Source organism: Mchenga conophoros, linkage group LG3, assembly GCF_057382185.1.
Source record: "Mchenga conophoros isolate Kocher_MC1m ecotype Shallow Benthic linkage group LG3, M_conophoros_male_GT1.1, whole genome shotgun sequence".
In the NCBI taxonomy this organism is placed as follows: domain Eukaryota; kingdom Metazoa; phylum Chordata; class Actinopteri; order Cichliformes; family Cichlidae; genus Mchenga; species Mchenga conophoros.
In genome coordinates, this window is record NC_140528.1 from 21293319 (window position 1) to 21317246 (window position 23928).

The following is a 23928-nucleotide window of genomic DNA, read 5'->3' on the forward strand; positions in this document are numbered from 1 at the left end:
GCCTCCATAATGATTTCAGCTGTTCTGTACACACACTGTGTGCCCTGTATGGCTCAAAGTCTCTGCAGCCTGTTTTTATCTGCTATCATCAGATCTTCATCATCCTCATTCACATCCCTCACACACTCTACAGCCTCATCAGCACTGACTTCATCTTCACTGACTGATGGAGCACAACATGAACCTGTGGAGGCTGAAACACTGTCCTGTCAAACATCTCCCCGTCACCACTCCACTTCTGTCAGCCTTTAAATGAACCCTGCTCAAGTCTGTCACTTCTGTTTGGAGCCAAAAGAGCTTAAAGATTACGCCACTACATTCTTGTCTAGAAAATATTAAAGTGTATTTGGTGACACACAAAAAAGGGTAAAAGTATAGTTTGGGTCCACACATGTCCAAACCCTGGTGTGTAGGCCTACTTAGTATTGAGAAAAGCCCACTAAAAGAACGCCCACCAGACCAAAGCAATGGTGTTGACTTGATCAGCATTAACCCCGCCCCCTGACTTTGATGGGTGAAGCTGACAAATAAAATGTATTTATGAACAACGATGCAGGGCCAGGAGTAGCAACGTGAATTAAATAAATACATCATTAAATAATTCATTAAATGTGTCAGTAAAATAATTAAAATAGAAAACAAACCAACAAAATATGTAATTAACTAATTTGAATTGTACATAAATACTTAATGAATTATTTTAAATGAAATTAACCGATAATTCATTGTGATTTTGTTTTGTGTTTTGATGAGCTAATAATCAGCTCTCTTTTTCTCATTGTTGTTCTAAGCCGCTTATCCAAAGGTAAGGCACTACCTGTTGAATTATTTCCAAAGTGTGCCAAATTGGACATTACAAATTAAAGTCTACTCACTGAAATTACTGGGGAATGTCTGCTTTGATTTTGATGAGAATCTCATGACAGTACTGAGGATTTAATGCAGTTGGACTGCTAAAAATGATTGAATGCGGTTGGACCGCTAAAGGATTTAATACGGTTGGACCGTGGAAAGCAGTTGGACTGCTGAGTGATTTTAGTATATTAGGGAATTTGGTTATTGTTTGGGGTGGAGCCCGTATTGGTTATAAGGTTGGACCTGCTTCAGTCTTACACTTTTTTGGCTGTTTTACTGTTGTTCCAAAGTATTATAAATTATTCAAGAACGTCAGTTGGACTGATAGGAAGCGCAGTGCTCAGAGGTAACGCTTGCCAATGCCAAGGACGCTTAGGCATTGTCCTCGAAGAGGGATAGTCAGTTGGTCACTGTGGAGCTTGGGGCACTCCAGAATAACTAGGAGTTAGAGTCTCCTTACCGTTTGGAACGGTAGTCTGCGCTTTTTTGGCCAGCAGAAGTTGGACTTCGGGCGTGTAACTTTAACTTAAAACTTCAGGGTAAGCCTTGGCTGTGAAATGCCAAAAATAGAGCTTCAGGCAAAGTTTGGGTTGGTTGACGCTTTTAAATTGAGTTAGGGATTTTAGAGATGAGGCCAGAAACTGTTGGACAGATACTGGTTAATTGATCACAAAAAAGTTGGACTTTATCGGTTGGACCGTTAACTTAAATTTGTCGAAATTGTTTAGGCGCTAAAGCTGACAGATGTGACAGTGGTTGTAAATATAAGACGTCTTTGTAATATAAAATAAGAGATCTCTGTGTGAAAGGAGTCTGAGGCAGTGCTGGAGCTATTTTTAGACTGTGTGTGTGTGAGTGTGAAAATGCAAATTAGTCAGCAGTGAACTGTTTAAACCACAGTTGGTTTTACAAATACTGCTGCAAACATTGTTGAGTGTGTGTTTAAGACGCCATTTATGTTCATTAGAGGGCTATAAATAAAGTTTTGAGTTGCCGTAGTGGATGTATAGTAATTGACTGAGTTTTGATATATAAATATAGTGAGTGCACTGTATATATTTAAGACTAACATATTACTTTTAGGAGTAACCTCTCATCAGCAATAAATGCTGGTGTGTTTTATTTTTTCTATTCTATGTGTGTGCTGTGAGAATTAATAGAGGTTTCAATTGTTTTCTTTGACTTGCTCTTTCTGATTATGAAAGGCATGTCTGAAATACTCTTAGGAAAGCGTGTTGTGAGTATATTCCTCAACTCTTGTCACAGTTTAAGTGTGTGAATGCTGTGAGTAGCAGGCTTTGAGTGATTGGGTGTGATTTGTACAAAATAATAAATAATAATAACACTATGAAAGTTGATAGTAGAGTGAGTGCAGAAGTGGAAGTGTGAGAGAAAAGGCGGTGTGTGTGTGAGACGATCTGACAAACGCAAAGAATTTAGTATATTTAGAAGTGTGTGCGTGAAATAAGGGTGAATTGTTTTAGATCAAGACTTAGTAAAACAAGAGTTTTATTAGCCTGTAAAAAAAACAAAACAGGAGAGATAGAAACAGAAAATATGGTTCTGAGCAGCTGCAAGGTTGACAGGAAATGGTGTGTGTGACAGGAACTTTGCATGCCCATAAAAGGAACTGACTGTGACAAGTGAGCACACAGAGAGAGAAACATACGAGTTAAACTCCAGGCAGATGAAGCAAATGGAGGTTTTAAGAAAAGAAATGAAAAGGATATTAATTGTATGCTTTAGTGTGTCAATACAGGTGGACTTCTTTCAACCTAGAATCTTGAGTACAAAACCATTGATTAACAGAATTGGGAGGAAAACAGGCCAGATTTTGGCTTAAAATTTTACAGCTTGACCTCCCACTTGTCCCGATCCTGAGAAGAAGCTCATAGGACAGTTAATCTCCTGATGAAGACCGACAGAACATCGTGGACTTCAAGAATTAACAGCAGGCAAAAGACAGTGCAACTGAAACTACACTGACGATACCAGCAGCAGCATGGAAGAAAAGCACGTGATGGAAAATGCACGGTGAACTGCAGGCTGGTAAGAACAGTGTGACATAACTGTTTAAAGACACTGAATGGGATATTTTGCCAGGCTGGGATTTAATCTAAAAGGAAAATACTGAAAAGAGCAACGGAGAAGAAACAGAGAAGAAACAGACTGTGTTTGCTGGGGATCACAAGACAACAAAGGACACTAAGAGAAGGGCACAGGGGCCAGTGGGAAGGTGAAGCCCAGACGAGTTCGACTGCGAGAATAGAGGGTACAATTGGGTTGAAATTGAAGCCGGAACTCAGGATGGTTTAGGGATGTCCACGTCACAAACAAAGAGGTAAACAAAAAGAAGGTAAAATAAAGAGAGAAAATAACTGACAATTACATTAATGAATAGAAGACACACATACAGATATTACATAGATTTATTTTTAGGATAAAGGGGAGAGCTTATACGTAGAAATGACTTTTTATACATATTGCATTTTGTGCCTTTAAGGGAGTTGTGGCTCAATTCGTCTCTTGTGGGTCACGAGCCTTTGGCTAGCGCTATGATTAGCCAATCTACTGTGAGGATGATATGAGTTATTGAAGGATTGCACACGCTTACAGACACAGAGTCCATAAACACACATGACAGTATTGATTCCAGGCAAAAGGCCTCAAATTAATTTAGCGTTTAACTGAACTTGAGCTGGCCCTGTAACAAGTGACAGAAAAGAGGAACTGAATAGGAGTTTCTTGCTTTAGAGAAGGACCAAAGGAAGGAAAGCATATATTTTGGTTAAGTCTGATAAACTAGAATGAGAAGGTATTGTTACATCAAAGGAGCAAGATGAAATAAAAAGGCTGTACCAAAAACAGGCTATAACATAGGAAATGTGAGTTTTAAAATGAAGTTAGTGTTAACACACAGGAGTTGTTTCAAGGCAGCATTTAGCTGTGATAAAATGTATGCAGGAGTAATTGCTTATATGCTTAAACTTAATTGATTAAAGTGGTTGTTTTTTTTTGGATCTGTTAGTAGAATAGGCGCTTATAATGATTTTCTTGTGAAAGGAGATTCTAGGTCAGAGTGGAGGCCTTGCAGCAGCGAGACTTCTGTGTACAGGATGTTGATGATTAGATAAGGCAAGCGACAGGAAACGCATGCAGGGACGTGAAAGCAGCGTTTTAAGAGTTTTAAAATGATGAGTAACGTTGAAGAATATATATAAATACAAGTCAATAAGTCAAGAAGATAATTAGGATCAGGCTTTTGATTAAAGAGTCCCAAAGATGATAAGTTAGGGAGGTGCAGGAAAAGGTGTTTGGTTTGCTTTACACAAGATCTCGGCGACCACAGGGGGGTGAGGATCCTGGAGGCCCGAGGCATGATGGACCACAAGAGAGGGACGCAGAAAAAACCTAATCTTACGCATGGAGTGTTCTCGAGGGGGAGCTGGTGTTTATTACTGGACCACTTAGATGACATGAGGTTGTCTGATTTGCTGAGCCAGAGGACGGCTAGAGAGGGTCAGAGCGGGAGTGGTGACCCCGATGTCCATGATACCATGGATGGACATGGAAGCAGCTGAGTGGGCCGAGGAGTGACCCAACACAATGTATTGTGACCTCTGGTGTTCCAGAGGTCGAGAGAGGGAGTATTGAGATTGGAGAGATATTTTGCTGCTATTGTTAAAGGCTCATGTTCTCACTTAGATCATCGATTTCTACTTACATTTCTTTCTGGGAAAAATGGGGATTACTTTGGAAACAGGAAGTATTTTCCCCAATAAGCAGCCCTGGATTAGTAAATCACTCCAACATGTTCTCAGGCAGAAGAAGCTGTCTTGTTATGAGGGAGAGAAGAAAAAGATTGAGGCACAGAAACTTGTTGAAAGAGAGATAAAGCAGCTAAAATCAGGTGTAAAAGTAAAGCAGAGGATGAGCTGAATAAAGGACACTCAAGGCTGGCTTGGAAAGGAATGAAGTCCATGGTGGGGATGCAGGACAAGGAGCAAAGATGAATGTGATGCTGAATCAGCAGAAGACTTGGACTCATTTGATTCCAGCATTGATATCATTGATTTCAATGAAGAGCTTTGTGATTGTAGCAAAGGGCTGGTAGCTCTGAGAGTCCCACTGATGAGGTGTTTGTGTGGAAATCTCTTAGTGGGACCAAAGAGAGAAAAAGCCCTGGTCCTGATGCTGTGGGAGGGAAATGATTGAAGTGTGCTGTGAGGAACTGACTGGGAGATTTTCACACATTTTCCAGTCCTCCTTGGAACAACAGGGAGTTCCCAGCATATGGAAACAAAGGTTAAGTGTCCTATGGCACTCAGTGATGATGGTGCTGTGGCCCCACCACCTCCACCTCTTTGTAAAGGAACTAACTGTAATCTGAAGCTTCAAATGGAACTAAGACTTCCTCCACTAGGTGGCAGTGTCTGATGAGAAAGTGTTAGTGGAGCTGGCCTGGAGTCAGAAACAGGAAGATGCAGGATTTGGGCTGAAATGGGGAAAAGTGGTTCGCACTAGTGCCTTAAAGCAAGAAGGTTGTAGGTTGAAGCTTGTTGGCCTTTCTGTGGAGGTTGGATGTTCTCCCACAGTCCAATGAAATGCTGCTTAGGTTCATTGGTGCTTCTAAATTGGCTGTAGGTGTGGATGTGAGAGAGTGCTTCTCTGTCTCTCTCTGTTGGCCCTGTGATGGACTGCTCACCTGTGCAGGTGGACCACGCCTCTTGCCCTATGACAGCTAGGGCACAGGCTGCAGCCCTGTGAGCCTAAGCTGAATAAACAGTTAGCAAAAATGATCCATAGATGGCCTGAAATCCCCCAGTTAGCAGTTTGGTAGATAGCTATGACATGCTAATCCCATCCAGCAGCTGTATTCTACCTGTAAGCTGATCCCTGGTTGGTCAGCATCTTATTAGCCTGCTGTTAGCTTCATTCCACAGAAAACTGAGAGAAACTAACAGAGTTGATAAAGAATAAAGATAAATGTGCTGATTTAAAGCCTTTGAAGTGCTTCAGATGATCTCTGTCCACTTCTGTCCACTCATTCATTCATGTAAGCTTTCTAATGCAGCTTTGATCTTCACAGTCTGCTTCATGAAACTCATTCTAACCCTGAATGTCAGAGTGTTCCTCCTTCTCTTTCCCATCATTCATGCTGGCAGTGGAGGAGATTTGGATGTTGGACTGTGTTTTGGATGATGTGTGTATGTTTGTGTTGGACTGCTGTCTGTAAAGCAAACGCACATTTTGCTTTGGATTTCAGTGTCAGACAGACTTTAAGGTGGAATGAAGAGTTGGAGAGTTTCACAGTGAATTATCCAGTGGAGGATTTTTCTTCTTCTTTGAAGGTTTGAAATGTGAACATTGTTCTGCTGCAGTCAATGGACTAAACCAGAGAAGAAGAAAACAGACTTTACCATGAAGATCCTCAGTGTGGATCAGTATAATATCAGCCTGATGTCTGCAGTTTAGTGTCAGCACAACTTTCACATCATATTCATCTCAGCACAACTAAAACATGCTGACTGACCCCAGAGTTTCAAGTCCACATCCTGGACTCTCCAGGAAACCACACAGATGCTTCACTCCTGAATCCTGCAAGTTGTTGTCGTACAGGTCCAGCTCTCTCAGATGGGAGGGGTTGGACTTCAGTGCTGCTGCCAGATAATCACAGCTGATCTCTGACAAACCACAGCTCCTCAATCTGTATAAAGAATGAAAGATGTAAGTTTATTAGACAAAGTGTGAGCTTGAAATCATTCAGTGTTTCATCATCTGTTCAGAGCTGAAGAAGGTTCAGAATGTAGAAGTTTAGAAAATGGAAACTCCAAACAGCTGAAGCCAACAGGAAGCAGCTTCAAACAAACACAACAAGAGAAAAAACTCTGAATGTTTCACATTAAAGTCGTACATTTATCATAAAAACAGGACAAAGACTTGAAAAAGTCTTGTTTTTCCTTCCAGGAACCACAAGGCTTCACTTTTAAAGGTGAAGTGTGAAAGAAATGGACATATTTGAAGTCCAACACCTTTTTCCAGTCACATTATTAAAGCAGACAAACTACAAGCTCATTTTCATTCCAACAAGTCATCTTCTGACCTGGACTAACAACACTGGTCTCTATGTGCAGCTGGCTGTGAGACCAGTGCTCAGGGACCGTCTACAAAGTGCAACACTGAAAGAACATCGCACACTAGCTGTGTCCCAAAACGTCGGCTGCATCCTTCGGAGGACCCGGTATTCGCGGTCTACGTGGGCCGGGTCCTTCAAAGACCGAAAAGGCTGGAAGTGCGAGGCTGTGAAATGGGACGGTCTAGCCTTCAGATTTGCGTCACTGCTGTCTCGGTGGAGTTTAATAAACTCGGCCGTCTGCTCCTTGCTATCTAAAATATAACAGGACACTGGCGTAAATTCTCGACCGTCTCACACTTCTGTTTAATCAGTTTCCTGTTTAATGTTTATTCAGCTGTGTGAAAATCCCGGAGGAACTTTGATCTCAGCCAAACCGATTTACTCCGGAACAAATAAAACACAGAAAAAAGGCAAACAATTACATTTTTAAGTTATCCGAGTGACTTATATATCGTGTTTCACCTGAGTAGCCAAAGAGCGGGGTCTGAAAACGATGAAGCCGGGCGTCCGCTGCTCTCGCCGGCTGGAGTGACCATTGAACCCCCCGGCTTGCTAGCGAGCGGGTGGGGAACAGACGTCTCCGAAAACGTCGGCACACTTTTGCAAATATGCGATGTCTTGATAAACCAAGCAGATATTTGAAGTTTACACAGCTACTTTCTCGCCTGAAAATATGTTAAAAGTTTATTTTGTGACCCAGAAAGATTAATAAGAGTAATTTGAAAACTTAGTAGCAGCCGCCATTGTTGGCAGCTGAAATTTGGCTGGGCCGCGCTATGAATTCTGGGATATGGTGGGCCACGAAGGACACACCCGACGAATCCTTCAAATTCGGGGAAATGAAGGACGCATTTGTGCATTTGCATGCGCAAAAGAAGACTTCACACACAACGCGCTCTGTTTAGACCCAGAGCAAAGAATATTGTTTGACAGATGACCCTTAATATGAAGACTTCGGACTTTACGTTTCCCAATTTTTGCTTTAAGTTATTTTGTTATTTACATAATAATGTAGATAACCTAATAATGATCCTTATTGCTGTTTTAGAGGAGCGGTGCTTCAAAGGATAGCTGCAGATTTCTGTCAGAATCTGTAGATTATACAGTACAAATAAAATGTTCACGTTTCTCCAACGTTGTCTTCCCAACAGTTTCACTGACATCTACACGGGATGGCCAGGAAGCGTTCGCGATGTCTTATCGGGCGCTGATAATTGGCGTCTGTCTTGTGTTGGTGACATAAAAGACGGATTTAATGCGACATGACCGTTCAAACAGCAGTCACTTTCTAAAACATCGGATATGTATCGGATTCAGTACCACATACGAAAGTGACCCAGGTCGGATTTGAAAATATCGGATTCGCGACGTTCACACTGTCATAGCATGATCGGATATGGGTCGCATAGGGTCAAAAAAGTCAGATTTATAAAGGTCAGAAAAATCGGATTTGATGCGCTTTCGCCTGCAGTGTGAACGTAGCCTTACTCTCAAATCCTCCCTAATAACAATAACATAATTACACTTTAGCCACAAGAGGGCAGCAGCATTAATACAAGTCACGTGTATATAAAGGTACAGTGATTATATTACAGTGATTTTGACAAAAACAAAACAGAAGTTCATGGCAGTGTGTTTTCCATAACATACCAACCAAATTAAATAATAAAAACTTTATAACTTACAGAGCTTTTTTAGAGGCTTTGACCACTGGCAGCAGCCTCAGAAGAGCCTCCTCTGAAGCAAAGTATTTATTCAGGTCAAACACATCCAGATCTTTTTCTGATGACAGTAAGATGAAGACCAGAGCTGACCACTGAGCAGGAGACAGTTTATCTGTGGAGAGACTTCCTGATCTCAGGGACTGTTGGATCTCCTCCACTAGAGAACGATCATTCAGTTCATTCAGACAGTGAAACAGATTGATGCTTTTCTCTGCAGACAGATTCTCACTGAGCTTCTTCTTGATGTACTGAACTGCTTCTTGATTGGTCTTTGAGCTACTTCCTGTTTGTGTCATCAGGCCTTGCAAACGAGTTTGATTAGTCTTCAGACCCAAGAGAAAACGAAGGAACAAGTCCAGGTGTCCATTGGGGCTCTGTAAGGCCTTGTCCACAGCACACTGGTAGAAGTATTTCTCTGTCTGAGAGCTTGTTTGTTGTTCTTCCAGCAGATTGAGTCCAGAGTTGATGAAGGTCAGGTGGACATGAAGAGCAGCCAGAAACTCCTGAACACTGAGATGAACAAAGCAGAACACCTTGTTCTGGTACAGTTGTTTCTCCTCTTTAAAGATCTGTGTGAACACTCCTGAGTACACTGAGGCTGCTCTGATATCGATGCCACACTCTGTCAGGTCTGGTTCATAGAAGATCAGGTTTCCTTTCTGCAGCTGATCAAAAGCCAGTTTTCCCAGTGACTCAATCATCTTCCTGCTCTCTGGACTCCAGTGTGGATCTGTCTCAGCTCCTCCATCATATTTGATCCTCTTGACTTTGGCCTGAACCACCAGGAAGTGGATGTACATCTCAGTCAGGGTGTTGGGCAGCTCTGCTCCCTCTCTGGTTTCCAGCACATCCTCCAGAACTGTAGCAGTGATCCAGCAGAAGACTGGGATGTGACACATGATGTGGAGGCTTCGAGCTTTCTTGATGTGGGAGATGATCCTGCTGGCCTGCTCCTCATCTCTGAATCTCTTCCTGAAGTACTCCTCCTTCTGTGGGTCAGTGAACCCTCTGACCTCTGTCACCATGTCGACACACTGAGGAGGGATCTGATTGGCTGCTGCAGGTCGTGTTGTTATCCAAAGGCGAGCAGAAGGGAGCAGGTTCCCTCTGATGAGGTTTGTCAGCAGCTCATCCAATGAGGTGGACTTTCTTGTTTCAGTCAGGATTTTAGTTTTGTTGAAGTCCAAATTAAGTCGACACTCATCCAGACCATCAAGTATGAACACAACCTGGAAGTCTTCAAGCCTGCAGATTCCTGATTCGTTAGTTTGATTAAAGAAGTGATGAACAAGTTCCACCAAGCTGAACTTTTCCTCTTTCAGCACATTCAGCTCTCTGAAAGTGAATGGAAATATGAACTGGATGTCCTGGTTGGCTTTGTCTTCAGCCCAGTCCAGGCTGTATTTCTGTGTTAAGACTGTTTTCCCAATGCCAGCCACTCCCTTTGTCAGCACTGTTCTGATTGGTTCGTCTCTTCCTGGTGAGGCTTTAAAGATGTCTTCTTGTCTGATTGTTGTTTCTGGTCTGTCTGGTTTCCTGGATGCTGTTTCAATCTGTCTGACCTCATGTTCATCATTGACCTCTGCAGTCCCTCCCTCTGTGATGTAGAGCTCTGTGTAGATCTGGTTCAGGAGGGTTGGGCTTCCTGCTTTAGCGATGCCCTCAAACACACACTGGAACTTCTTCTTCAGTTGGGCTTTAAGTTCTCGTTTACAGAGTGGAGCAAATATTTCTGAAGGTAAGAAATTCAGAAAAAAATATTATATAATAAATATCATAGCCTTTCAGTACCCTGAAAGGATGATTGTCTATTGGTCCATTTCTTGAGCTATTAGGAAAGATCAATATTCAGTCTTTAGAGAAATTCTCTTACTGCTCTGCAGATGGTCAGCCATCTCATGCTGCTTAAGTCTCCTCAAGAAGTGGAGTGTGATCTTCAGAAATGCTTCTCTGCAGCTCTTTCTTTCATCTTCATCCTCTCCTTCAAACATCTCCTCATCCTCCATCTGGCTCTTTAAAGTTTCTGGGTGATCTGGACTCAGAAGCTTCTGGATCTTCTTCAGCTCGTTCTTCACAAACATGGTGATGTTGTCCTCCAGCCGCTGGAAAAGAAGACTATATGAATTACCCAGTGGTAAATGGACTGGTTCTTATATAGCTCTCTTTGATACTCTGTGCACACAAAGCATTTATACAACATGCCTCATTCAACCAAGCACATTGTTCTATGCTTAAATACTTTCTTTCACACTCTGATGGATGCATCAGAGGGCAGCTTGGGTTTAGTACGTTACCCAGTACATTTGCCAGCCAGGGTTTGATTCACAAACCTAACTAGTAGCTGACCTGCTCCCCTCCTGAGCTACAGTCACCCCAATCTGACTGAAATCATGGAGCCCAAACTCTGACTTATGTTGGACACACTGACAATCCTCTGGTCCACAAAGTGCAGCATAGAGGTGACTGAAAAGAACAAATGTAAACGTAGTACTACAAACCATAACCACAGAGTCCAGGTGTGTTTGATGCTGCTGTGCAGACTGACCAGTGGAAACCTCTGCTCTCTGCTGGTCCACTCTGTGGAGGAGTAATGTATAATTAGCTCATGTTATGTCTGTCCACACACAGACACAAGCTAAAGGTCCATGAAGTGATGTTTGGATGGGTTCAGTCAATCAGATGACTGTCATGGTGGAGCTTTGCTAGTCCTGCTGATCCCACTGAGAATTAACAACTCAGTTTCCAGATGTCTGTAGTTTTCTGCTCAGTTTCTTTAGTCCCAACAGCTCTTACCATCTCCTGCATAAAGCTTTCCCTCCATGCTCAGATGCCCTGGAACAAGGTGCTCTCTTTATATCAGTGACTGGTTTAAAGTGACAACTCGCCAAACTTTGTGTCAGCAAAAGTAGTTCTAATGTTTCTTACATTTATTACATTTTTACATTTTTACACACACAAATCAATGAACGCAAAAACATGAACTTTCCAGATATTTTGTTTCACAATGTTACAAAACTCAGTTCACAACTACACAGTCTGATTTACAAGTACAAAATATTTATGACCACAGTTTGAGCCGATGTATGTCCCGAGTCTGTGGACTCAGTGGTTTTGTTTTGATTGTTATTGTCTTTTGTTACAATTTCTTTCTGATTAAGATTTTCTAGTTCTGAGGTTTTGGTTTCTGTGTTCCCTCTGTACTGTGTTAGTATTGTGTCTCTGTGTTCACTTCCTGTTTTATTTTGACAGTGCCATGTCCTACGTTAGTGTGTCTACTTTTGCTTCCCCTTGTCTGGTTATGTCCAATGAATCCTGCTGTGTCTCCCTTTTCTCATTCCCTGATGGCTCTTTTGTGTATATGAGCCCTTTGTTTTCTCCTGCTTGTTGCTGGTTCGTCTGTGTTGTCTCCCCGTGTCTCCGTTTAAGGTTTCAGGTTAGTTTTTTAGTTTTTCAGTAGAGGTTATCTTAGCTTCTGCACAGGCCATCTCCACTGCACTTCACCGTTTCAATAAAGCTCACTCACTTCACAGCAGTGTTGGCATCTTGGGTCCTTTATTAAATTCAACATGGCTCGCCCCGCTAGCCGTGACATAAGATGTGAAAACAATATCCAAAAAACACGAGAGACAAACAGGGAATAGTTTTAAGGTGCAGGGCCAACAAACTGAGTCTAGCCATGAACTCAGAGTTGATTGAATTAGCATTTTGAATTGGCTGATCTGAGTTACTTCAATCAAGTCTATGTTCACTTTGAGTTAAGATTATACGTGATTGATGGAAAAGAAAAAAGCCGTCATCAGCAACTGATTCTGATTTAGCAGGTTTTCAAATCTAAACGGTACCCATCCCTAGCTGGCTGTAGTTAAACCTTTACTTAAAAAGCATCCCTAGACCCAGCTGTCTTAGCTAATTATAGGCCGATCTCCAACCTGACAATCCTTGAAAGAGTAGTTGGGGGGAGACAATCAGAGGGGCAGTGTGATGATCTTAGGTTACAAACTACTGCAGTCAAGTCATTAAGGGAGATGGGATCAAACTGCTCTAAGACAGCTGAGCACACAGGAGAAAGACTCGGATCTGAGGCAGCAGTCGGCGAGACAAGAGCCCTAATAGATAGAAGCTTGTTGTTAAAAAATGCTAAAAAGAGTGACGCTGAAAAACTAGTTCATGCATTTATTACTTCCAGGCTGGACGACTGTAATTCATTATTATCAGGATGTCCTAAAAACTCCCTGAAAAGCCTTCAGCTGATCCAAAATGCTGCAGCAAGAGTCCTGACAGGGACTAGAAAGAGAGAGCAGATTTCTCCTGTTTTGGCTTCCCTTCATTGACTTCCTGTTAAATCCAGAATTCAAAATCCTGCTCCTCACATACAAGCAGTGTTGGGACTAACGCGTTATTAACTCATTCACTGCCATTGACATCTATAGCCGTCAATTGCAGTGCATGAGTCAATGGGTTTAACTCATTCACTGCCAATGGCTGGCAGTGAATGAGTTAAGTAACGCGTTACAGTAACTACGTTATTATTGTGGTAACGAGCACGGTAACTAGTTATTATGCCAAAATCAGGAACGCGTTAGTCATTACTGAGATTTAGATAGGGTCGTTACTCGTTACTTCGTGTGGTGGCTATCGCGGAGCTTCCACAGATTCAGTAACATTAGCAAGTGGTGGAGGCCAGCAGGTGGATGAAGGAAAGGGGACGCAGAAGGAAAAGAGACCCGAGGCGGCTGCCGCCGGTCCAAGTGTGAACTGAACTTCAGGTAAGAAGTTATGACCTGCAGTCTCTCTGGGTCAGATATGAACCAAGTTTAGGTGGAGTTTATTTTCGTTATTCTGACTTTTTCCGTACTGCGTGCTAGCTAGCATGACGGAGTTTCTATACAGCTGGGTGGTGCTATGAAGTTAATGATGTTGAACTTTATTTTGTTCATAAGTTATTAGAGTTGCCAACCGTCCCGTCTGGTATTCAGAGAAAATATTACGCGTTTCTTATTGAGGTGAAAAGGATCAGTTTGTCCCGTAATTCAGCTACAATGAAAAAGGCACAAAGCTGGAGTTACTCTGTGTCTTTGCTGCACAGCTGCCTCTTCTTCTCTCATTCTCCCCCCTCCCTCTCCCGTTTCTACTTCAATCATGAAAACTGATCAATGATCAGCTGATCGGCTCTCTTGTTTGTTTATCGCTCACTTTGCGCCAGAAAGAGGAAACCAGCGGATGTCGCGGTAAACAACAGCAGCACTTTTAAGCTTGATCAGCTGTTGTTAGAATTTATTTAATATTAATTTCTAGTATCAGCTGATGTTTGATGGAGCCACAGCTGTAAAGCTGCTGGTCATGATATCGGTTTGGTTATCTGGTGAGAGGGAAACATGAAGATGAAACCAGGAGACGTCCTTACTGGATCATCAGAGCTGAACAGGTGATGGAGAAACAGGTTTACCTTTTAGGTGACATGAATGAGTTGAAGGGAAGTTATGAACTGTTTGTGAGAGACAAATAACACCAGGATCCTTTTTTAGGTAGCTGACAGCTGGTAACTGTGCAGGTGCGGATCTAGCAAAGTGTTGCCAGGGGGGCATGTAGGGCATTAACAGGGAGAGGTGGGCACAAGGAAATACTTTTCTTTCTTATTCTCATTTAAAATGTCTAGCTTTTAAAAAATAATTATCTGAATCTTACAACAAACGATTGATAGATTGATGCATATATACCATCAAAACAGTGTACATCACTGTCACAACAGCGTTTGTTTTCATTCAAAGGCTTTATGTTTTTCCTATAATGGTGGGCCGGTCTCTAGTCAAAATCCCCGGACCAATTTTCTGTCCCAGTCCAGCCCTGTATGCAGCTCATCTGCAGTCTGGTGTTACCTACATCTTCCTATTCAGAAGGCAGAATTTCCAAGTTCTGAGTACAATCAAAGCACCACGACTGCAGTTTTTGTGTTGGATGTAAAAGGCGCACATGACGCTGTGACGTAGGCTAGAATCATGGCAGCAGTCAATGACGGTCCAGGCGTGGGATTTCTCTCGTGGAAATATGCACATTATCTTTTCCTTTCTATTGGTAGGTGGCACAGTGCACTGTGGCAAGTAAGCAAGCTAGAAGACTGGCAAAGTTATGGAAGCAACACATTAACAAGAGAATTCTGAGTAAAACCAAAGTTACTTTCCCTAGTAACTAGTTACTTTGAAAATAACGAGTAACTTGAAGTAACTGAGTTACTTTTGAGAGAAGTAACTAGTAATGTAATTAAGTTACTATTTTAAAGTAACTTACCCAACACTGCATATAAGGTCTTAAATAATCAGGCCCCATCTTATCTTAATGCTGCACCACAACACCTGATCTCTGGTTTCCTCACCTCTTCAATCCCACTTTAATACTTGACTAAACTCATTTTCCTGTTTAGGTGTTGAGGCAAAGCCGCCCATCTACAATGCAGGCAACAGCAAACGGAGCTATTTTTGATTCCCTTTGGGTTTTTTCTACTTTTGTGCTACAAAATGTTCAAGCTGATTAAATTCATTAGAATAAAAGTTCAGATAATTTTCTCATATTAATGTTGGAGGTAGAAATTCAGGTAACTTTGCACAAAAACTGGCAGAAATTTCCTTCAAAGATGGCGTTTTTACTTTAATACTGTGAGTACATTTCAGAGCCTGGACTCTTTTACCTTTACTTGAGTAAAGAAGCTGAATCAGTATTTCAGCTTTAAGAGGGTATTTTAACACAAACATCAGTCCTTCTACTTAAGTATGTTTGACACTTTGTTTAATCATCATTTTTAATGATCAAATATAATTATGTTTGTTATTTGTGGATTTTAAATGTCCTTGACAGAGACAGATGATGATCATTATCCTGCACTGTGGTCTCAGGTTTGGTCGAGCTAGCACAAAGAATGGCTATGTTGAACTTCCTCCTGGGATCTACACTAAGAAGTGAGTCCAACATTAGCAGGGTCTCTTTCCTTTATCTGATTCACTTTAGCATTCACAGTCACGTGAAGCTTGTTATTAACTCGATAAGTCAACCCAGGGTTTCAGCTGAGCGCTCACATGAAACACATGGTGTTGGCAGCATCTGATCAATCATATTCATGGAGACGTGTATCAGCAACAGAGCAGCTGAGTTTGCAGAAGGAAGTCAAACTAAACCACAGGAACAATATGAGGAGATTACACGCATAATAAAATACTAGCAGTAACACAGCTGCTGCAGACAAATCAGTCGTGTGATCGTGTGTGAGAGGAGAAGGACTGTAAAGGAGTTTGGTGTTAAAAGCTCTGTATGAATGTGGGAGACTTTGAAGGGCTTTAAAAAGGCCAATATAAAATAAAAGGCAGCAAAACTGCTGAGTGTGAAAGTCACCAGACTTATCAGACCTCTGTGATTAAGACCTGTAAGAACACCTATTTGTACTTGTTGGCATTATATCAAACACACACGTATATTAAGCCTTTGTTTGAACTCTGGTTGAATTTGTTACTTTCAGACTGTGAAACATCACAGAGGCTGCAGCTGCAGATCTTTTATTCACCTGGAAATTTACTTTAAATGTTAGATGGAAAATGTATTGCTCAGTTTAACCAAAGTAAGAACAAGAATCCATAAACCTTCATAAAGACAAACATCTCCCAGAACATTGAGCTGCTGAAGTGTCACTGAAGGGAAAAACTATTTGTCCTCCTCCATCCAGCAACACCTGAAACACCTGAGTGGAAGCTCCTCCCTACACTGTGTTTGAAGCAAAGCACAAAGGAGACACCTGCTGGAGCAGCTGGAGTCCTACAGACACTCAGCCTCTTCACTACACAAACACCTCCTACAACATCCACTCTTTCCACTCTGACTGCTGTGTTTGTGGAAACACTCCAACACACACCGCTTCACATACCAACATAGAAATGTGTGAAAAAGAGCTGAGCTGATATTAAACATGAGGATTTATTCAGAAATACAGAGTCAGGAACAACATCTAGACACACATTACCTCTCAGCAGCAGAAGAACAGCCTTTAAAGTCTATATCAATACCCTTCGAGTCGTTGCTCTTTAAGGAAACACAGCTGGGTTCAGGTCCAGGAGATTCTGGCCTCTTATTGATCCTAAAAGAAAAACAATAAATGTCACAGCTTCATGAGACAGGAAGGAAAAACTGGAAATATTAAATTAAAGACATGATGAACAATCTCATAAAAATAATGTGCTTACTCTTTGTCACATAACAGTCTTTTGTTAAAGTTTACAACAGCACCCTTCGACCTGTTGCTCTTTAAGGAAACACAGCTGGGTTCAGGTCCAGGCTCTGGATTAGTTTCAGGGTTATGTCCAGCTGAGCCTGGTACGCCCCACAGCTCTGGGCTTTAAAACAACACACACAGAGGTATGAGTGTGAATAATGATGGAGCAGTGATGTGAGTGCTGAGCTGTGACATGGAGAAGAGTCATGGACAGTTAGAGATGGTCATCTCACCTCTGAGCTTTGGTCTGGCTCTCATGTTCCCCACACAGAGTGCTTTTAGAGGGAGGGACTCCCTCCTCTCTGTCCTCACACTGATCCATGCTGCTCAATTCACATCAGCTCACACACACTTTCTACCTTCACCTGCAGAGGAAACACAAATCATTCATGTGCACATAAACCAAAATCCTCCTTTCCATCATGTGTGCTGTCCAAATATCAGCTGAATGCAGTCAGACAGCAGTGTGAGGCACAGGAAGCTGCCATCAGCTGCTCTACTTCTACTATCAGTCCACTACATGGAGCCATGAAGCACACATGATGCATTCACTGACACACACTGATTCACTGTGACTGGAAGTTTAAGTACATTAAGCCTCCCCTCATCTACATTGTGCTTACAACCCACTGCCCCCCATCTCCCACCCCCATCAACCTCCTGGGGCCAGGAATGACTGGAACTGAATTGGAAACGGGCGTAATCAAACATAAATCTGTTATTCTTATCCAACCTGTCTGCCTGGACACAGTCTGCTGACCAATCATGGAGCCTGTGATTCGCTTGGACAACAACTTCATGAATGTGGAAGTGAAACTGAGTGTCAGCTGAGTGTCGAGCAGAAGAGGAATCAGAGAAAAGTGACAGAGCTGCTGACTTTACAAAGAAAACTAAAACCATGTTGAAGAGATTAAACAGATAATACAAGCTAACAACAACACAGCTGCTGCTGCAGACAAAACACATGTATGAGTGTGTGACAGGAAAAGCACTGAACAGAAGTTTACTATTAAAAATGCAGCATGTTGTAAAAAGTTTGGTCAGTGAGACTGAAAAATAGCTGCATAAGTTACTATTGTGAACAAACCCCTATAAGAACCCTGATATTACCTGAATAAGATCACATCCTGATACGTAGTGCAGACCTTGGTAAGAGATACGGTCCAACTGGAATATAAACCTTTGGTGTGTTTAATCCAGTCAGTCTCTGAGTAACTGCACTCCTCTGCTTTCTGTTGGAAGAGACAAAAGTTTGTAGCACGATCCTTTTCCTCAGAGGCCTGTGTTGAATTTATATTACATCTAAGATAAAAAATAATTCACAAAGTCTGCTCTGTCCTCCTGTCCTCCCTGCAGTCTCTGTGAGCTCCGCAGAGTGATTATAAAGACCCGGAGCTCAGAGTTTCTCCAACACCGTGGTCAAGTGTGAGCCACGCCTGCCACCCGTTATCTGTCAAACTTGAGCTTCAACGCTAAGTTTTACGGTAGTGCTGCTTCTTATCCCTTTTTGCTGATCACACACATAACAACACACATGATTTTCAGGAAGTTAACAGAAATTAAGCCACAGTGTCATTTGTTTTTCACTCAAGTTGTCTTTTCTTCTTAATTTTTCTGGTATGCTTCTTCATTCATGATTCATTCAAATCTAAAATAACTTCAAAAAATGTAAAATATTTCTGAAAATCATCTCTTATAGTTGAAATTCAGTTGTCATTTGGCTCAGCTGCTCTTTCATGCATCCATATTTTCACCTCAAACTGCTGCTTGAGACACGAGAAATTAAAGAACAACTCTGTTCAAACGGAGAAACTTTGAAGGAACTCAATAATGTCATTTAAATGGTTTCAGGTAGGTGTATGAAGGTTCTGTATTCAATCATATATGATAGTTGACATGAAATTCTGAATTCATCTTCTTGGACACCCACACTGCATAATTCTGTAGAAATGAAATTAGTCGTTTCTAATCAATTTCAACATCAAATATCATAACATTGCATCAAAATGCGTAAAAATGATTCTTGATAGCTGACCTTAAAGTCTCTGTGCATTCTTCCTCTGGGTTACCTTCTCTATATATTTGCAGTTTAACCACCAAAAGCTGCAAGGTTTCAGAGAAATAAAAGGAGCGTTCTACTCAAATTTAATAAGATTCATTTAATAAACAATAGAAAAAAAACTTTGACAGTTGTCATAAAATTCTTAACAAACTCCTCTTCTGTCTGTAGCTCAGGAGTTAGAGCAGGGGCCCGTTCTTCGTACGTCACTTACTACATCCAAGACCAAACCATCGCGCTAACCGTGAGCTCGCTAATCCGGTTCTCCGAACACACCTGCTGTTGACGATTAGTACAGCTGGATGAAGTAATGTGAGATCACTGGGTGGCTTAACAGGGGCTACGCATCGATAGTAGAAACATTGATCGGCAACCCTTTGATTGGTCGGCGAAAATGTCGAAGGAGCGCGCTCGGTATTTTTCGGCAGCAGAGCAAGAACTCTTGAGTGAGGGATTTCAGGAGTTTCAGAGTTTAATCAGAACGCAAGGGAACACTGCAAAGGCTGCAAAAGCAAGGAGAGAGGGCTGGCAGAAAGTTGCTGACAAATTAAACTCGTAAGTAATTTCATATCACACTATATTATCCAATATTATATTACATTATATTATATTATAATATGTTATATTATATCCCCTTTCACATTAGAGCCACGACAGGACCCACTAGAACATGGGAACAAGTAAAAGTGAAATATAAGAATATTCTACAGAATGGTAATATTTATCACTTATATTGCTTTTAGTCTCTTGGAAAGAGAACCTGAAATACTCTGTTTGTTTGTTTATAACAGCAACCAAGAAAAGGGCAGAGCAACAAAAGACAGGTGGTGGTCCTGCACCCCCTCGTCAACAAGTTGGTTAAGTGAATAATACCCTCACGGGAAAATCGATATCTCTCTATGAGCACACTGTCGCGCTGAGCTAAAGGATCCTGTCTGTCCCGCAATATACGCTGAATTCTGAAAACTCTCCTTATCAATCTTGCACCTTCCGCAATGGGTGGCTCGCGTATACGGACAGGACATGGCTGCGACAGACTTCCCAAATCCACCTTCGCTTTTATAGCCGTGGTCTCCCATCTTGATTACACGAAGTAATTTACAATTACTACTCTGAAATATGAATTACATCTGTAATAATCACATACATGTAATAGAATGTTAATAGTACATTTCCCTTTTTTAGGAAATGACCTGTATGTATCTGTGTGACATCAATAAAAGGATCAAGTGCTGCATTATCTTTAGTTACATTGATGTTATTTATTTATGGTGAAACAGTGGTGAAATATCGCTGTTGCTTTCGTATAAATGAAGCGGACATACCTGCGTGGCCGCGATCTAATCCTGTTTACATAAAGTAAACCTGCTCCCGAGCAGGTTTACGCTTACGGCTCTGTTGCTACGACAGCAAGTCCCGGATGAGCTTCGGGGAACCGAACGATCCAAGATCACGCGAAATCGTCAACAATCAAATCCAGCTAACTTACTTAGCGAGGTACGAAGAACAGGCCCCTGGTCACGAAATAACTGGAAGGTTGGTTGTTTGATACGAGATACTAACCCCAAGATAGAAAACTCTTCTGCACAGGAAAAGTCCTTGAATGAGTCATTTGTATGAAGCACTTTGAATGCTCAGAGTAGAAAAGCACCATATCAGAACCAGCCTCACCCACTTGTGATGGGTGGGTGGCTGTGGCTCAGGTGGTAGAGCAGATCAGCTGCTGATTGGAAGGTTGGTGGCTCGATCCTTGGCTTCCCCAGCCTGCATGCCAAATATCCTTGGGCAAGATACTAACCCCAAGTTGCCCTCTGATGATTAGTTTGCACTTGTGTTTAGAAGTGCTTGTGTGAATGAGGCCTGTTGTATAGAGCACTTTGAGAACTCCAGGAGAGTAGAAAAGCACTATATAAGAATCAGTCCATTTACTACATGTCCGCAAAGTTTCATCTCCAACCACTGCAATATTATTTGTTAGGATCGCTGTTCTCTCCGGGTACTCCGGCTTCCTCCCACCGTCCAAAGACATGCAGCTTGTGGGGATATTTAGTTGGATAATCCAAATTGCCACTAGGTGTGAATGTGCGAGTGAATGTGAGTGCGAATCGTTGTCTATCCCTGTGTGTTGGCCCTGCGACAGATTGGCAACCTGTCCAGGGTGTACCCCGCCTCTCGCCCTATGACAGCTGGGATAGGCTCCAGCGCCCCCGCGACCCTGAAAAGGAGAAGCGGAAGCTGATGGAGGATCGCTGTTTTTTTCCTCAGGGTTTTGTGATGCCTTTTTGTTTTCGAGAGTCTTTTGTGTTTTAGTTTGGATCTTTGTATATAAGGATGGTTAATAGTTTGCTTTAGGATTTACTATATCCCATGTACCCTGTTTTCATATTGTAGTTTGTCTTCTTGGTTTTGTAACACTAAATATCTGCTTTTGTGATCCCTTTCTGTACTTCAGTTATGTCCCTTTGTCTGTCTTGTCTCTCTGTTTGTCTGTCATTGTCTGATTTCCCCATCTGTCATGTTTCCCATTCACTTATATTTTCCTTTCTGTTTTCTACATGTCTGCGTATGTCTCTGTGTATCATTTCCTCTTTTTTATCGTCTCGTGTCTTGTGAACTTAGCTTTGAGTTTTACTTCCCCCATTTGGTTAATGATTTGTTCCCATCAGTGTCTCAGTCTCGTCTGCATTTATCTATCTCATGTTCCCCTGTCCAGTCTGTTCTCCTCTATGTAATTTAAGCCTTGTTCTCCATGTTTTCCTGTTTTATTGTTTTAACTGTTGCTTCCTGTGACTATTGTAGTTTTCTCCTGCATCATGTCTCTCACCCGTTGCCTCTCGTCTCATTATCCAGTGTGTATTTATTGTCCCCGTCTTCTTGTGTACTTTGTGCTTTCCTTGCTCTGTGTTCCCATGGTTTTGGGGGCGGTGGTGTGGGATTGATTAAGGAAATGGCTGAGTTAATAGGAATGACCAAAATGAGAAAAATAAATCGATCTTCAATAAGAGAAAGGATTATTCTAAGAAGGAATATTTTTGATGGATCAGAATTATATAATGAAATATGAACAAAATCTTTTGTTAATCATTGTTTATTAACTGAACCTTGTTGAATTTGAGTAGAACTGTTTTTTAATTTGGCAGAAACACGGCAGCAGTTTGAAATGAAACTATCCAGGCTGTAGAGTAGACGAGCAAAATCAAGAATCCACTGAGATTTTCATGACAACAACTAAGAAGGATTTCTTAAATGAATTGTTGATACGCTGTTATGATAATCCACTGAGCTTATTGAATTTGGGGAGAAATGTCCTTTAATGTGCAATCACACAGTGGGCTGAGATGAAACTGCACACAGTGTGGGTGTCCCAGAAGAGGAATCAGTTAGAAATTTAGTGTCAGCTAGTAAGCAAGAATTTAAAAAATATTTTTACAGATATCAAATTTGTTCTGTTATATAAAACTCTAATTTATACTAGTCAGGTGGATCATCAACGATCATCAATCAGTGCAGTACCAGCAAAATTCAGACAGACACACAAACACACACATGCACAATTTTACTGTCTTAACACAGTATCATAAATCTAATTAGAATATGCTATAGTCCTTTAAATACCAATTTAAATATATTTCAAAAATATATTACAGATTTTTTCAGTCTGTTGAACAAAAATCCCCAAAGAAGAAGAAGCACTACCATAAAACTTTGTGTAAAAGTGCAAGAAAGTTTAAGAGGCTTACAAATGACGGCTCACATAACTGCGGTGTTACAAGTCAACCTCGTTGATATCTGTCATCATGAACAATGCTATGGTTTGTGCTGGAGCGAAGCTGCACACAGCTGATATTATCAGAAAAAAATACATACTGATTCGATTACCTTCACACGCAGATTCACACAAAGACGACCAGCTGCATCAGCGAAGTTTAGAAGACAGACAGTGAAACTTAAAAAAGGAAACAGACAGATTTGTGGGAATGCTGGGGCTGGGGAACATCAGTAATTAGAAACACAAAATGTTTCTAAGCATTTGTAAATGTTTGTTGGAGGGTTTAGAGGAGCTGAATCATTTTGTGTGAAAGTTAAAGTCAAACACACTCTTAGTGTTTTTAAATCATGCTTTTTATTTGTTCTTGTTTCTAATGTCTCTGTAAAGCACTTTGAATCACCTTGTTGTTGAATTGTGCTATACAAATAAACTTGCCTTGCCTTGCCTTGCCTAGTAGAGAGAGACTGTGTCTGCAGATCAAACAGGTCTCACTGTGATGTCCCTTTAGTCAGACTCTGTCTCTGCTACATTAATGACTGAAAGTTGTCACGTTCTTATTTAGTTAATACTCTTTAAACCAGGTGTACACTTTTAGTTTAATACATTATAGATTCTCTGATGAAGAAATACGGTATATATATGTAACCTGATGAAGCGGTATCTAAAATGTTTTTATGTTTGACATACCAAGACTGTTTCACACTGCAGGAGTTGCAGATGATAAAACAAAGACTGTAAAGCTAAGCAGTTTGTTTGCTGTTTATCACTGCCTGTCCATTAGTCAAATTAATATTACTTTTATCAAAAATAATTTCCCGTCTATATTTGGTCTTCCTCCATAGTCGCCATAGTCACATCATTGTGTTTTGTTGATGTTTCCCCTCCTTGTGATTCATTCAGTGTCCCCATGTCGGTCCATGTGTGTCGAGCCGTGTCTCTTAGTTTGTATCCTGTTTTATTTGGAAAGTCTCGTGTCCTGTGTTCAGTGTGTTCAGTTTTGCTTTCTCCTGTCTCATCACATCTAATTTGTCCCTGCTGTGTCCTCATGTGTTTCCACTTCCCTTATCATCCCTCTGTGTATATATTGTGTGACTTTCCTTTTGTTCATTGTCCCTACATTGTTTAGTTTCACTT

General features: G+C 41.3%; 1 protein-coding gene and 1 pseudogene across 1 annotated transcript; both read right to left on the minus strand.

The window, feature by feature from the left end:
• Window positions 1-23928, minus strand: part of LOC146577658 (carboxy-terminal kinesin 2-like) — a 372043-nt pseudogene that overhangs the window by 95378 nt on the left and 252737 nt on the right.
• Window positions 6370-10796, minus strand: LOC146577661 (protein NLRC3-like). Its single transcript, XM_085268307.1, has 3 exons — window positions 10589-10796; window positions 8677-10447; window positions 6370-6562 (listed from the first exon to the last, which is right to left on the minus strand). The coding sequence occupies exons 1-3, from the start codon at window positions 10794-10796 to the stop codon at window positions 6370-6372; spliced, it is 2172 nt and encodes a 723-aa protein (XP_085124433.1).

Excerpts from the sequence above, each read along its gene's own strand:
- LOC146577661 (XM_085268307.1), bottom strand. The coding sequence starts at position 10,796 with ATGTTTGTGAAGAACGAGCTGAAGAAGATCCAGAAGCTTCTGAGTCCA. Across the intron at positions 10,448-10,588 it reads GGCTGACCATCTGCAGAGCA|AAATATTTGCTCCACTCTGT; the intron begins GTAAGAGAATTT and ends TCTTACCTTCAG. Across the intron at positions 6,563-8,676 it reads AAAGCCTCTAAAAAAGCTCT|ATTGAGGAGCTGTGGTTTGT; the intron begins GTAAGTTATAAA and ends TTCTTTATACAG.